At 47.7% G+C, this 13,918-nt stretch overlaps 1 protein-coding gene across 6 annotated transcripts in view; it reads right to left on the bottom strand.

The window, feature by feature from the left end:
• Nucleotides 1–2,435: 2,435 nt before the first annotated feature.
• LOC140214138 (uncharacterized) overlaps nt 2,436–13,918 on the bottom strand; it is a 32,517-nt gene continuing 21,034 nt past the window's right edge. For 5 of the 6 annotated variants that reach the window (XR_011891085.1, XR_011891089.1, XR_011891086.1 and 2 more), the window contains 2 exons: nt 9,134–9,270; nt 2,436–4,423 (listed from right to left, as the gene is read on the bottom strand). Coding sequence is in view for 2 of the 6 variants with exons in the window: in XM_072285494.1 (XP_072141595.1) it covers nt 4,343–4,423; nt 9,134–9,270 (218 nt within the window). In the remaining 4 variants the exon portion in view is untranslated. The remainder of the gene's footprint in view (nt 4,424–9,133; nt 9,271–13,918) is intronic. The other variant, XM_072285493.1, reaches the window with a different exon arrangement.

Genomic DNA, 13,918 nt, shown 5'->3' with positions numbered 1-13,918 from the left:
TGCTCGACGGGCTAACGTTCGCAGCTGACTAAAATAAATGAAATAAATATATATACAAAGGTGCGTGCGCAATTTAGTTCAGTAACGAGGAGCTAAATTTAGACGCCGCACACTGAACAGCAACAAACTTACAACGGCAAATTATGACAAGCAACAGCCTTTCTTCTATATCACAGTGGCATTTTCAGCTACTTCGCTGTTACCAGTTTCATCTGCTTCAAGAACTTACTTGTATAAATTTGCTCGAAGAAAGTATCCCTCTTGGATCCCTTCGCCATCGGAAGGCATGACGTGCGAACACTTTAGCAAACAAAACTGCTTTTCTCTAAACCTTGGCGCAGCATTCGTAAAATTGCAGAACGGTACGAAATTCGTAAACTTTACGAATAAAAAAAAATTGGAAGAGTTGGCAAGTATGCTTAAAGCAACTAGAATTTCAACGAGTAATAAGAACTCAGAATAAGACAAAAGTATGCGAAGTGTTAGTGCACGAAGTTTCGTCTCATTCTATATGCGTATTTGCCCTGCGTCAGCGTTTCTCAGCTCTACGATCCCTGGACCACCGGCAGTATTAGAGAACGTTCAGAAGGGTCGGCTGGCACCGCACAAGAGACGCGTCTTACGATGGCTAATGTCTATCAAAAGAGCGAGAGAGATGTTCCGGTTATGGTTTCGTCGCGCGTGCGCCAGACAGCTGGCGCTCCTCAAAGGACCGCTGATGTGACGCCAGGCCGTTTCACACGTAATGCTCGCATTCTGAGAGATATCGAACAGATTGACGCACGGCGGCACACTTTCGTGACCCGGGAAGAGACGCTCGGGCGGAATCACTCCCTAAAAGATATCTTTCTTGCCGCAAGTTAAAACGCACACAAAACGATGACACATAAAGACAACACTTCCTTTTGTGTGTATTGCAACTTGCGGCAAAAAAAAACATGTCTTTTAGCAAGCGCCAACTAGGCCAACAAGCAGTTCTGTTGGAAACACTCCCGGCGTAGCCCCCGCTGCCAGATTAGCCCCTACTGAAAAAGCAGAAGTGCCACCACGACCATCCACCATTCCTACATGCAGACAGTCAGAGGTTAGAGTACCGAATTTAACTATGAGTCTCAATTCATTACCGCTTGCGCAATTCCTCTTCGCAAGCTATTCGATATATTGAGCTCTCGCCTGTTGTGAACAGATGAAAGCAAGTTTTTGTGAGGAGGGAGCAGGAATAGACGGAAAGACAGAGAGAGAGACAGAGAGAGAAAACATTTATTTATCAGGAGTTTGGGCGACATCCTCGCAGGGTGGAGCCCTTAGTTCAGGGCCCCATTGGCTCGCGCCACTCCGCGTGCCCGCCGGATCAGCCATCGCTGCTCTTGCGGGTCTGAGCTGGCCAGCGCAGTCTCCCAGGAGGAAGGGGAAGGTGAAGGAATAGGGGAGTAGCCCGGAGGGTGTGGGCAATTCCAGGTGCAATGATATACTGTGGGCTTTGCTCCACAATAGGGACAGTATGAGGTATATTGTGTGGGGTGGAAGAGGTGAAGATAGAAGAGGCAGGGAAATGAATTAGTTTGAAGCTGTCGCCACGCGACGGCATCTTCTCGATTAAGGGAATTATGTGGGGGAGGTAAGTGTCTCCTGTTATCTCTGTAATATTGTAGAGTTTCAGTGTAGTTCAGTGGTTCTGTCGGTGCGTCGTCTGGGTTGGACAGCTCTTCCAATGGCGCCCGGTTAGCGAGCTCTCGGGCTACCGCATTAGCGCGTTCATTACCATGGAGAGAGGCGTGTCCAGGTGTCCAGACGATACGCACCCTGTGTAACGCTGTGGGGTGTAATGATGTAAGGATGCGGTGTGTGTAGGGTGTCACCCTCCCTTGTGCCAAAGTCCTGCAGGCGGTCTGAGAATCAGTGACCACTGTGATAGGTCCATCCGGCGCCGGCATGGTTGAAGCGTGTACGATGGCTAGGGCAATAGCAGCCTCTTCCGCCGTGCCACTCTCCACAGTGTTGAGCGTTGCCGAAGCTCTCAGAATGTCTGCACTATCTAGTACGACTAGGCATAGGGCACGTTTCTGTGGGTAGCGGGCCACGTCGGTGAATAGGACTGGAGTGTTTGATTTGTCAACGCCAAATAGGCGAGCGAGGGCTTGTGCTCTTGCCTTTCGTCGACCTTTATGACGGTCAGGGTGCATATTCCGGGGAATTGGCAGAGCTTAGCCATGTTTTTGTAAGCGTCCGCAAAAGTTAACGGGCTGCGGCATCCTGTATTCGGACACGATGGCTACAGAGGAGGCAATCTGCGTCACTTCCCCCCTCTCCATTTCATCGACACCGTCTATGCGTGCCCTGAGCGGCCAGCCCGAGCCTCATCCTGCCAGACCTTGTCCTTCGGGGCAGTGCCAAGGATGAGTGCTATAGCACTTGAGAAACACAAAAACAAGAGATGAGAGAGACATTCTTTAATGAATGCTGGAATGCTTGCCTGACCATACGTCTAGCGTGCTTTACTGCACATGAAGAGGGTGACATATGAAATGACACATCTGTTGAACGCACCTGCACAACGCACTCAGTCATCATCATCATCATCAGCCTAATTTTTTTTTCCACTGCAGGACGAAGGCCTCTACCGGTGATCTCCAATTTCTGCTGTTTTGCGATAGCTGATTCCAACTTGCGCCTGCAAATTTCCTCATTTGACCAACCCACCTAACTTTCAGCCGTCCTCGACTGCGCTTCCCTTCCCTATTGGCAGAGTACACAGAATGCGCAGTAACAAGTAGCTAGAATGTCCACTTGAGGCCAGTCTCTAAAAAAAAGGCTAAGAGTACCTTAGTTGAGCGCAAAGCATTACAATAGTGCGACAAGGTATACAAGAACATGGTACATCTTAATGGAGCCGCCGAGATTTGAGATTATCTATCGTGGCGGCAAATTGCGTGCAGGTGCACGAAAAAAAAATATGTCATGACAAACATTGCGCGTATTACGCGGGGAAGATCGCGTCCACTGCAGTTTGTGCAAGTAGTTTGTAAAGGGAAAGACCTTGGCATCGCACTGGAATGTCTGCTCCCTTTGTTCGCCGGTATATCTTGTGTGAAGAGCGTTAGTTTTGTTTCGGCTTATCTTTAGGATGCATCGCCCCAATCCCACATTATGGGGTAGGTAGCTTGGCGTTATTACGCTTAATCAATCTGCTCAGTCCTCCTCTCGCCTTCAATCAACAAATATTTTTGACCTTCATAAACACTCGAACATCTGAATGTCAAAAGAGAGAGAGAGAGAGAGGAAGAAATGCGGTGAGGAACATGCGAACGAGAATAATTAGCGGCCTGCGTAAATCTGCCCACTTACAGGCATGCGTGCCGGAGTCCTTCCTACGTGCAGCGATGGTATGCGGCTGATACAAAAACCATGAACAATAGGTCCACAAGCCACGGCAATAACCCATACGCGTCCTTATTACACAGTGTACGCGATAGACACGACGTACTTCAAGTTCAACGATCACCACTACTCCGATAGGGCGCGCACGGCGTCGTCATACGAACACACGTTATCTGCGCATAGAAACACGCTGCTGTTTCATTGCATAGCCTTCAGCAGCCTTATCTGAAAACCTTTCTTCGAAACGCCCGCTGTGCACTTAACCGATATACCGGTGCGTCAAAAAACAGCACGTTCAGAGTTTATTTCATACGATTACACACTCGTCTTTTTTCTTTTCGACTCGTGTGTCAGAAAGACAAGGGAGCTCGACCAGTTGTCTATTCGATCCCAAACCCTGCAAACATCAAATACTGCATCAGGCGGAAGCGCAACTGCGGGCAATGCCGAATTCTACCTTATTGTATAATTCCGCCGTTCTTGCTCCTTCAAGCAGACAGGCGAAGACGACATCGGCCTTTCAGCAAAACAAAGAAAGCAGGCAAGATGGCGGAACTTTGTTCGGCATAGCTTCGTTCGGCATGCCATGACGTCAGCTAATAACCCCTATACGAATCCTGGGCCGGGATAATGTAGCGATTCCATTCCAACGCTATTCCTTTCCGCGTTTCACTAGTGGTCTTGGCGGCACTCCGCATCATCGCCTCCGAGATAGCGCGCGCGCTATGCGCGAGATCGCAATCTCGGAGGCCGTGTACGGTATACGTTCATTATTCCCGCGATCACCTGCGCGTGAGTGGTGTACTATAGCAAAGGTATAGAATCGCGTGAAAGGAATCGTTACATCATACCGGCCCTCCGCTCAGCGAGAAATCAACAGGCTGTGAGCAGCGTTTCCAAATATTTGAGAAGTCTTCCCAAGCGGAGGCTTGTGGCTTCCACGGGCGAAGATCCTTGCAAGGGCTCAACTCTTGTGTCCCGCTTCCGTTCCGGGGCTAACTGGGTAAGGCGGTGGTCCTGCCTGATAAGCGTACGAGGTGCCCCCCTGCGAAATAGAGCAGAAAAGAAGAGAACCGTAGACAAGGAAGTTACGTATGAAGAATTACACCAGCGTATAATGTGAAACCGCACTTCCCAAGCCTATACATATTAATCGTGAATTTGAGCTCACGTGTTTATCGAAGTATATTTCATTTTAAGAAAGAAATGTGTTTGTTTGTTTGTTTGTTTGTTTGTTTGTTTGTTTGTTTGTTTGTTTGTTTGTTTGTTTGTCACTAGTTCAAATATCTAAATACATGAATTATTTTTGAAATTATTTGCTTTAGAGTGCAATTGAGAATGCACAATTGAGCTCTGTGAGAATAAAGAAATAAAGCGATTGCTGTATGCGTGTGCTTCCGTATCTTGCGTTTTGTAATTGACGTTTTGTAATAGGCGCGTCGAGACTGGGCTGCTTAAAGGGGTGTGCAGGCCGTGCAGCATCTTCTAGACAGCACACGGCCTGCGCATGCACGAGCTATGACGTCACACAAGTAGGTCGACAGCCCCTGCACCTCAATGGCAGACTCGGCCGGTGTCACGGAGACCTTTCCTCTTCATTTCTGAAGCGCGGCTTGCAACAAGACCAGCGGTCTACCTCAGTCGTAGCACACACACGCTGACGTCAATACACAAGCGTTTGCGGCAGCACAAAGTGCAGTAGTATCGCTTATTGGCCTTTTCCGTCCTGCCATTGTGTGGAGGAGTCAATTTCATCACAGCGACACCGGCATCTGTCGCAAGTGCTACGTGTTGCCGTGACGACAAACTCTACACTGTCGGAAACGACCGCATAAATTCTTTCCTAAACATGAACGTACAACACGATACTCTTGTATTTTGAGGCAGCGTCGCTTTTTGACGCTTTTCACATATTCAAGTGAGTGCTGTTATCAAGAAGGTCCTGCAGCGCTGCACCGTTACAAAGTGTAACGACTGTCTCGCCTCGCCACAGGGCACCACAGCCTATCTCACCGCAGAAACTGTTTTTTATTTCTCTGCGTCTCCTGCAGACGTACAGCCGTCAGCACGCTTAACACGAACGCTCCGTAGCGTGGCCGGACCGGCTTGGACTGACGCCAGTGCCGCGAATTGTTGTGCTCTGTTATCTCTGTATGTTTGCGGCGGCTTACTATAGCTGGAGCGCAGCTCGATTTCACTGCTCGGCTCGTCTCTCGCTTGTGCCTGAGCGGCGGCGAGAGTGCGCTCACTTGACATGCCCGTTTCGCCACGTTTCGCTCGTGGCTGCGGTGTCACGCGCGTCAAGAAAACACGCTGCGGTTTGCTTATATCGGCAAAGCGATATGGCGGGCGACAGCACTTTTCGGGCTTGGCCTCAAAGCTGGCGCTTTAAGGAAATGATAAATAGGAAAAGAAGAGCAAATGCAGGTTTGTGGCGTTTGTAAAGGTAGGACAATGAATAAATCTGCGAATCTTGTGGCGTAGTTGTTCATGTTCTTCATTTCTTCTATTCTCGCGCGCATCGGAGTGCTCTAGTGGAGTGCTCTCGCAGGTGCAATTCGCACCAAAATTGTGACGCAACCGTTCGTCGTACAACGTTCCGGGTGATGTCATACACGCGAATCTGTGTGTGTGCGTAGGGCTTAAAATTCGAAAACGTCAAGACTGGCCACCTAAAAAGCAGGCATATCCCTTGCTTTGTGGGAATCGATGTTATGCAAAGCAGTTCGCGGGGAGCCTACCACGTTAACTAAACGACCATGAGAGCCCCAAGACGTAGGCGGCCAGATAGATAGATAGATAGATAGATAGATAGATAGATAGATAGATAGATAGATAGATAGATAGATAGATAGATAGATAGATAGATAGATAGATAGATAGATAGATAGATAGATAGATAGATAGATAGATAGATAGATAGATAGATAGATAGATAGATAGATAGATAGATAGATAGATAGATAGATAGACAGACAGACAGACAGACAGACAGACAGAGACAGACAGACAGACAGACAGACAGACAGACAGACAGACAGACAGACAGACAGACAGACAGACAGACAGATAGATAGATAGATAGATAGATAGATAGATAGATAGATAGATAGATAGATAGATAGATAGATAGATAGATAGATAGATAGATAGATAGATAGATAGATAGATAGATAGATAGATAGATAGATAGATAGATAGATAGTATCGCCACCTCGATACTATCGAAGTGGTAAATGTTCACCAAGAAATGCATTGCATTTAATTAACTCAATTCGTAAACCGCAACCTAACCTATATGTCTTCCCTAAATGACGTGTTTTCGCATTCCCATACGTAAGCCGTCTTGACTGCCTCTACCGGATCTTTTTCCATAGGAACATACAGCCATTTAGAATATTAACTGCAGTGTGCCTTTTCGAAAACTAGCGAAAAGAAACATATAAGATACGCGCATTGCAAAGTGTCAAGCATGACACTGTGAATAAGATCGGGAACCCGCTGTTTAAGTCACCAAGATGTGACGGGGGTGTCGAGTTAGCTTATGTGCAGTTATAGGCTATAAAATGCTACCTTTCGGTACATTGCATCTATGGCCAGAGTCTTTCTGGTTACTAAAAAAGTCAGTTTCTTATCCAACATGAGGCCACTTAGCGCTTTTCGCCAATAACTTGACATTAAAAGTTTAGTTTGAATCGCATCCACGCGCCTTTCTTGCTCAGGACACGAGCATCTCTTAACGCCCCGACGCTGGATCTTCAGTGCACCGTGGACTAAACAGGAAGCCAGACACTAACCTGCGAGAGCACTCCGATGCGCGTTGTCAGAGAATATAAGAAATGAACAACTATGCCACCGGATTCGCAGATTTATCGCCCAACCTTTAAAAACGCCACAAACCTGCATTTGCTTTCCTTTAATTTCCTATTTATCCTTTCCTTAAAGCGCCAGCTTTGAGGCCAAACCCGAATTGCCGATATAAACATACCGCAACGTGTTTTCTGGACGCGCGTGACACCGCAGCCACGAGCGAAACGTGGCGAAACGGGCATGTCAAGTGAGCGCACTCTCGCCGCCGGTCAGGCATAAGCGAAACACAAGACGAGCAGTGAAATCGAGCTGCGCTCCAGCTATCGTAAGCCGCCGCAAACATACCGAGATAACAGGGCACAACAATTCGCGGCGCTGGCGTCAGTCCAAGCCGGTCCGGCCACGCTGCGGAACGCTCGTGTTAAGCGTGCTGATGGCTGTACACATTTTTTGGGCTAATTGGCTCGTTGCAGTAATAAGCGGTCATAGCGCTGAATTCACGCGTTCCGCAGACCTCCGTTTTACGGAAATTACGTCGTCGACCGACATGCTTCAACACAGGACACCATTCGTACCACGGCCATTCTAGCATGCCTCTCCACTCCCCCTTCGACTCAAGATTCTTATGTTGATGACAGCACCGTCCCTACCCAGAAATGGTTATCGCGCTTTATACACTAGGCGGCAATTTTCTTTAGAAAACGTAGGGACTTCTCCAATCGAGGGACGGCTCTGTGTTCAACTCGGTCAAGTCCTTAGCCAATAAGGTCGAGTCTTTAGCCAGCTCCTTGGTCACTAGGAAGGCCGAATGCATCTCGAGATGTATTGATCTGAGCCATGTCACCTGCTCACCGCCACAGTTTTTCGCGGTATACGGCACGCGCGAGCAAATGTCCAAAAATGACACGTATCCCTGCAAATGACGGTAGATTTGATGCAAAGGAAGGAAACAAAACAGACCAAAGAGATTTACAAAAGCGGTAAGAGAGATATCAGGAGGGTAAAATGTCGCAGTGTGCCCGAAAGGCGTAGCATCGATTGCGATAGTAAACTAGTAGACAGCTATACGAAGTAAGGATAGTAGTTTTATCGGCCGTATAAACTTGTAAAGATTCGCTTACTAGCAAAATTACCAACCGTCACACGCGCACAAGCAAACAAGAACACATCTAAATCGATGACCGCGTAAACTCGCTGTCGGAACGCTGGAGTGAGGAAGCGCAGTAGCAGCAGCCAGTGGGCTGACCTTCGTGCTGCCTCTCGCTTCAACGCGAAAGCGGCGACAACACAGCGCACACGAAGCTATCAGCACTCAGCTTTGTGCTGCGGGAGGATATCACAGGCGTAAGCCTCGTACAATGCTGCGAACGACTTATGAGATGGAGTATAGTTTCGTAGAACTTGTTGGTGGGCGAGCTGGTTGGGATCTAATAAATACATTGTTGCGCCAAAAAGGCCAATAACGACTTAGTAGGGAGAGTATGAAACGACAGATCTAGCGCTGAACTTCAACTCCAAGGTTGAAGTTCAGCGCTCGATCTGTCGTTTCATACTCTCCCTCCTAAGTCTTTATTTTCCTTTTTGGCGCAGAAACGTATTCATTGGAGTATAGTTTGTATCAGAAACGAAATACCCCTAACTTTCTTTTCTTATTAAATACAACAGAATAAAATGTTTTTTTCTATTGGATCACGCAATATCCGTCACAACAGCAATTTATCTAACATAGTGACAGACGTTACTGTACTGCGCGGTTTGTGTACCCGTCACAACAAAGTGCTGTCCGTGGGTAGAATTTTCTGTTGCAACGTCCACATCAGTGGTTGTCACGACAAGGGACAGTTCCGCCGTTACAAGAGCAAAAGCTCGCCATCGTGACGAAGCGGCAGCCTTTTGACAGAAATTTTCGTCGTAGTAACGACAACATTTTTCTCTCGTAATGTACCTTTCGCCCCGCGCAGGCTCTGCAGACGTATACCCGGAGCACGACGATTCCGATCACCACAACAAGAGGAACGATGACGATGACAGCGATCATCCAGCCGGAGAGCGAGGAGCTTTCCTTGTACGTGTCGACGGTGCCTGCATGTGGTCCGAAAGCCACGAAGCTGGTTATTCGGCTGCGCCATAACCAATCAGTTCACGTAGCAAGCGATCTCCAAAACTTCCTTCACAGTGCTTGGTTCGGAGAACAGCGAAGCCGCTGTTCTCCGAAACACTCAAAGAATACCGGATGTTTCAGACACTACTTCACGGGATGCTTTTTTCGAAAACACAGCAGAAGCGCGTTCTTTCCGCTAGCGGACATCAGAAATTTAGGCGACAATCACCGATTCTCGGCTTGTCTACAACACCAGCATCGTAAGCGGCGTGGAGGGCTTAAATGAGCACTGACATGAGGTTTCGAATTTGCCATTCTTCGCGTTAAACAAAGGTGAAATCACTCTAGAACTAAAAAAAAATGCTGCAATGCATCAGAGCACCCTAAACAATTTATTAAAAGCGTGTTTCTATGCACCAGTTTCGGTTTCGGTACCGCAGGAAACGGATGAATTGTGACGTCATGATACACCAGCTCGCTCAGCTCACGTGATCGCAGCGGCTGCCACACGCTATCCAAGCAAACAAAGTATGCGCTCAGAAATTATCGTTTCCTTTACGAGCAGCGTAACCATACGCAGTATGCAGAAAGCTACACGACTGAAGCAAATTCTGATCCGCGCCGTAACGCCTTGATAGTGTCGCGGACGCCAAAGCCAGAAATAGAAGGTCCAACTTAACTATCAAACTAAGACCATGGATGGTTCGCATTGACGTCATCGTGGCCGCCATCTTGGAGTATTAGCACATCGAGAAGCCACGCAAACCAGGAGCGCGACAACAGCACTGGCGTGTATTCAGCCAAGCGAGAAATCTATGTCATTGATAATCCGGTGACAAACGTTCACCGTCAAAAATCAAGAAGTTCATAGTCACTTAAAGGGACACTAAAGGTTACTATGAAGTCAAGTTATAGTGATAAAGCAATGCTCTAGAACGTCTAAGGCGTCAATATAATCGCGAACAGAGTTTTAGTAACCGAGAAATCGAGGTAAATGCATGACACGATTTGAGAACCCCCAGCGACATTCCGGTACTAGCCCGATGACGAAGGCACTCCTCATCATAATTTGTCACTAGTGCTCAACTACTCCCATTAAAAAGATAATTTCATTAGATTATAAGACGGAAGAAAATGCTACTTGTCTACTTCTATTCGATTCTAATAAAAGATAACATTTTGACGTTACCCTTGAGTAGTGTGGGTGATCGAAAGGTTTCGTTTTCGCTCGACTCTGCGCGCTCGACTCTGCGCCGCGCGTGCTTCGGAGTTTCAGTTGTTTCGTTATCGCGTCGTGCTGCGTTGGTTATGCTGGCTCGCGAAACTTTCATTTGGAACAAGCAGCGAGAATACTACGTCCATGTGATGCCGTGGGATGCACGAACGGTCCGCGGAAGTTGGCCAAGGGAAGTTGCAGCGGCGAATCCAACGTTACTTATCACTGTGTGCCAACGAGTGAACCTCTCCGTTCGAAGTAGTTAAGTGCCGTACCTCTGCCACAGCGCGTTGGCAAAGAGCCGAAAAATCGCATAGTGTGCTCGCTGCACTTTCGCCCGGAAGATTACGAGTTAACGCCGGCTTACTGAAGTCGTGTGGAGTGCATTTCAAAGCAATGCTTTCCTGTAGCGATGTTCCGTTGGTCTTGCCTGCATTCTCTGAAGCGCAAGAACAACTGCAGGCCGAAGGGCGGCATTTGGTTTTCACGAAGGAAAAGCTGCAAATGTGCGAATATGTACAGCCATGATACACAGTTGCCGTCGCAGTAGTACGACGCCGGCAGCGCGAGCCCTCAGCAGCAAGTCACGTTCATCAGTGCTTTAATCGCTGAAGTCGAGCCCAGAATCGCGAGCCAATGTGTCGTTGTCAGGGTCGTCCATTGCAACGAGCGTCGAAGTTGGCGTCATAAAATAAAGAACCAGCTTATCGTCGCGCGCTTCCCCTTCCGCTAGCCACCATAGTTCCGCTTTCGCACTGCCGTCGGCTCTGTCTTGGCTCTGTTTCTGGCCGCGCGTTTGCGTTTTGCGCAGAAAAGCCGTAGCGCCGTCTGCGGGAGCCGTTTTACTCACCGACGGCGGAACTTCACTGTGAGACCATGACGTCACCACTCCTCGATCGGAGGGCGGGCAATATGAACTGCGCTAAAGGTATGCGGACGCTTCAGAACGCATTTTCTCTAAAATAAGTCTCTTCTTCGCATGCAACAAGTGTTTCGACGTTTCTGGGATGGTGTTTCAACAGTCCACGTTGACTTAATATTAACCTTTAGTGAGCCTTTAAGTACCTTTGCATGACTCGAATGCGAAAGCAATATGACCTCTCTAAATTATCACCTTAAAATAAACTCTCCCTTAATCCACCTCGATGTAATTCGTACCAACCTTAATTCACCTTAGACCACATTCTCCACTTTATATCACCTTAATGCACTTTAATCCACGTTAATGCACTTCAATTCATCTTCACTTCTTTAATTCGCTTTAATTCATTCACTTTGCCTCATCGTGGGTTTTCGCAGTGCGAGCCGCAGCAGGTCCGGCGCCGGGAACGTGACGTCATCACTTGGTCACGTGGGTTTTGGTACCATCGGATGTTAACGCCGGAGGGACACTGGATTTTTCGTTTCATGTGGCATATAAGCTTTGCGCCTTAATACAATGCACAGTGCTAACAGCGCTCAGCGATTCAAACGCGACAATCAGCCGTCATGGCAGTGGTAGGGGGTCGGCGCTTTTTGTGCCACCGCTGAGCGCTGGGTGGTCTCTGGAGAAGCAGGGGAGAGGATGGGGTGGAGCGAAAATGCAATCACAGTGCGTCACAAAGTACTTCGCTTTCATCGTATACGTATCACCGTTCGTTCATGTTTTACAATAAATACGCGTGAGCCGAATTCCTCGAATGAAAAAAAAATATATAAAAGATCCACGTGTTACTTGCGGTTTAAAGTAAAGCGAAAGTTGACAACCATAAGGAAACGAAAAAAAGCGCTGATCACGCTTATTTATTAAATTATGGGGTTTAACGTGCCAAAACCCCTTTCTGATTATGAGGCACGCTTCAGTGGAGGACTCCGGAAATTTTGACCACCTGGGGTTCTTTAACGTGCATCTAAATCTAAGTACACGGGTGCTTTCGCATTTCGCCCCCACTGAAATGCGGCCGCCGTGGCCGGGATTCGACCCCGCGACCTCGTGCTCAGCAGCCCAACACCATAGCCGCTGAGCAACCACGGCGGGTACACTTATTTATTCCTCAGCATCGGCCGCCAAATATGTAGAAAGCACGGAAAAAATTGAAAAAAAATTCACCGAAGATTACGATACTCCGTAATGCGAAATTTGAGAGCAGCTTTATAAGTGTTTTTATTTCGTGATATATTGGCTGACGCAGGCAATCTCTCGTGCGGCTCGTTGGACACGGAGAGAAGCGTTGCAAAACAAGTAACACTCAAGCACAATAGCGGCGAGCAGAGTCGGCGCTAGTTGAAAAGCTGATCTTCTGGTCAAGCGCATAAGTCAATTTCACAGAAGGATTTACGTGCCGCCATCTTGGGCTGTTGACGCTGCTGTTCTCTATGTTTAACGAAATTGACTCGTTTCGTTACTGCAGTCCACTGGCAAGCATGAAAATAGTTGTAGAAATGCGTTCAGCGCTTCGCGATCATGTTACGCGGCTTCACTTCTCATAAAACTTTGAAAATGTTTGTGTAACAGCCCAAGATGGCGGCACCCATGAATCGAATGTAAAATTGTCGTCGTTCCAGTGCAATCGCGTGGCTTCCGGAAAGTACTACACAAACCGCGTCGCGCATACAATCAGATTACAAATATTATAGCGCCATCTCGTACTCTCGTGCCGCACTCAGCTTTCCTCCTGACCCTCTCGCCATATTCTCCTCCTCCACTTTCCTCCTCGCGCTCTCTTCTTTCATCTCCCGCTACGCTCCGCGTTCGCTTTCATCTTTCGCTATGCCCTTTCGCTCGGTTACGCCGAGGGACGACGCCGAGGCACGCCGACGCTCAACGCAGGAACGGACGCCTAAGTGCTGCGCCCTAAAAAGAACAGCACGTGCGCAAATGAGGGCTATCACGTGGTACATTACTGTACGTGCGTGTCCGGAGCAGCTATCTCGGTACTATTTTACGGGTTGGTCGACGAATCGTCGACTCCAGCTCTCTCGCATTTTGATACGGAGATTGTGAAATTTCGCCATATATTTCCAACCGCATGTATGTCTAACGCACTAGCCTAAGACACGTTTTACTTGTGTGCTACTTTGGCTGCCGGCGTAAATGCGACGGCAGTAGTATAATGATTACCGTATAGCGACTCCTTTCTTTTAATTCGACGAGGACAGTAGCCCCACAAACATGTTTCTAACGCTTTGAGCTTGAATGAAGCGCCGCTATATATATATATATATATATATATATATATATATATATATATATATATATATAGATATAGCTGCTGCTGAGCTTCTGCTGCTGCTAACTTGCTGCTACTGCTGCTGTCATCCGTTTCTACGGTGTTACCGCATTCCGTAAACAGAAATACTCTCTCTTCTCTTAAAACTGTCTAGTCACGTATATAGTACGCTTCAGGCTTGTATTCGTGAATTCAATAATTCGT

Source organism: Dermacentor andersoni, chromosome 11 (genome assembly GCF_023375885.2).
Source record: "Dermacentor andersoni chromosome 11, qqDerAnde1_hic_scaffold, whole genome shotgun sequence".
Lineage (NCBI taxonomy): Eukaryota > Metazoa > Arthropoda > Arachnida > Ixodida > Ixodidae > Dermacentor > Dermacentor andersoni.
This window is presented reverse-complemented; position numbering and strand designations above follow the sequence as displayed.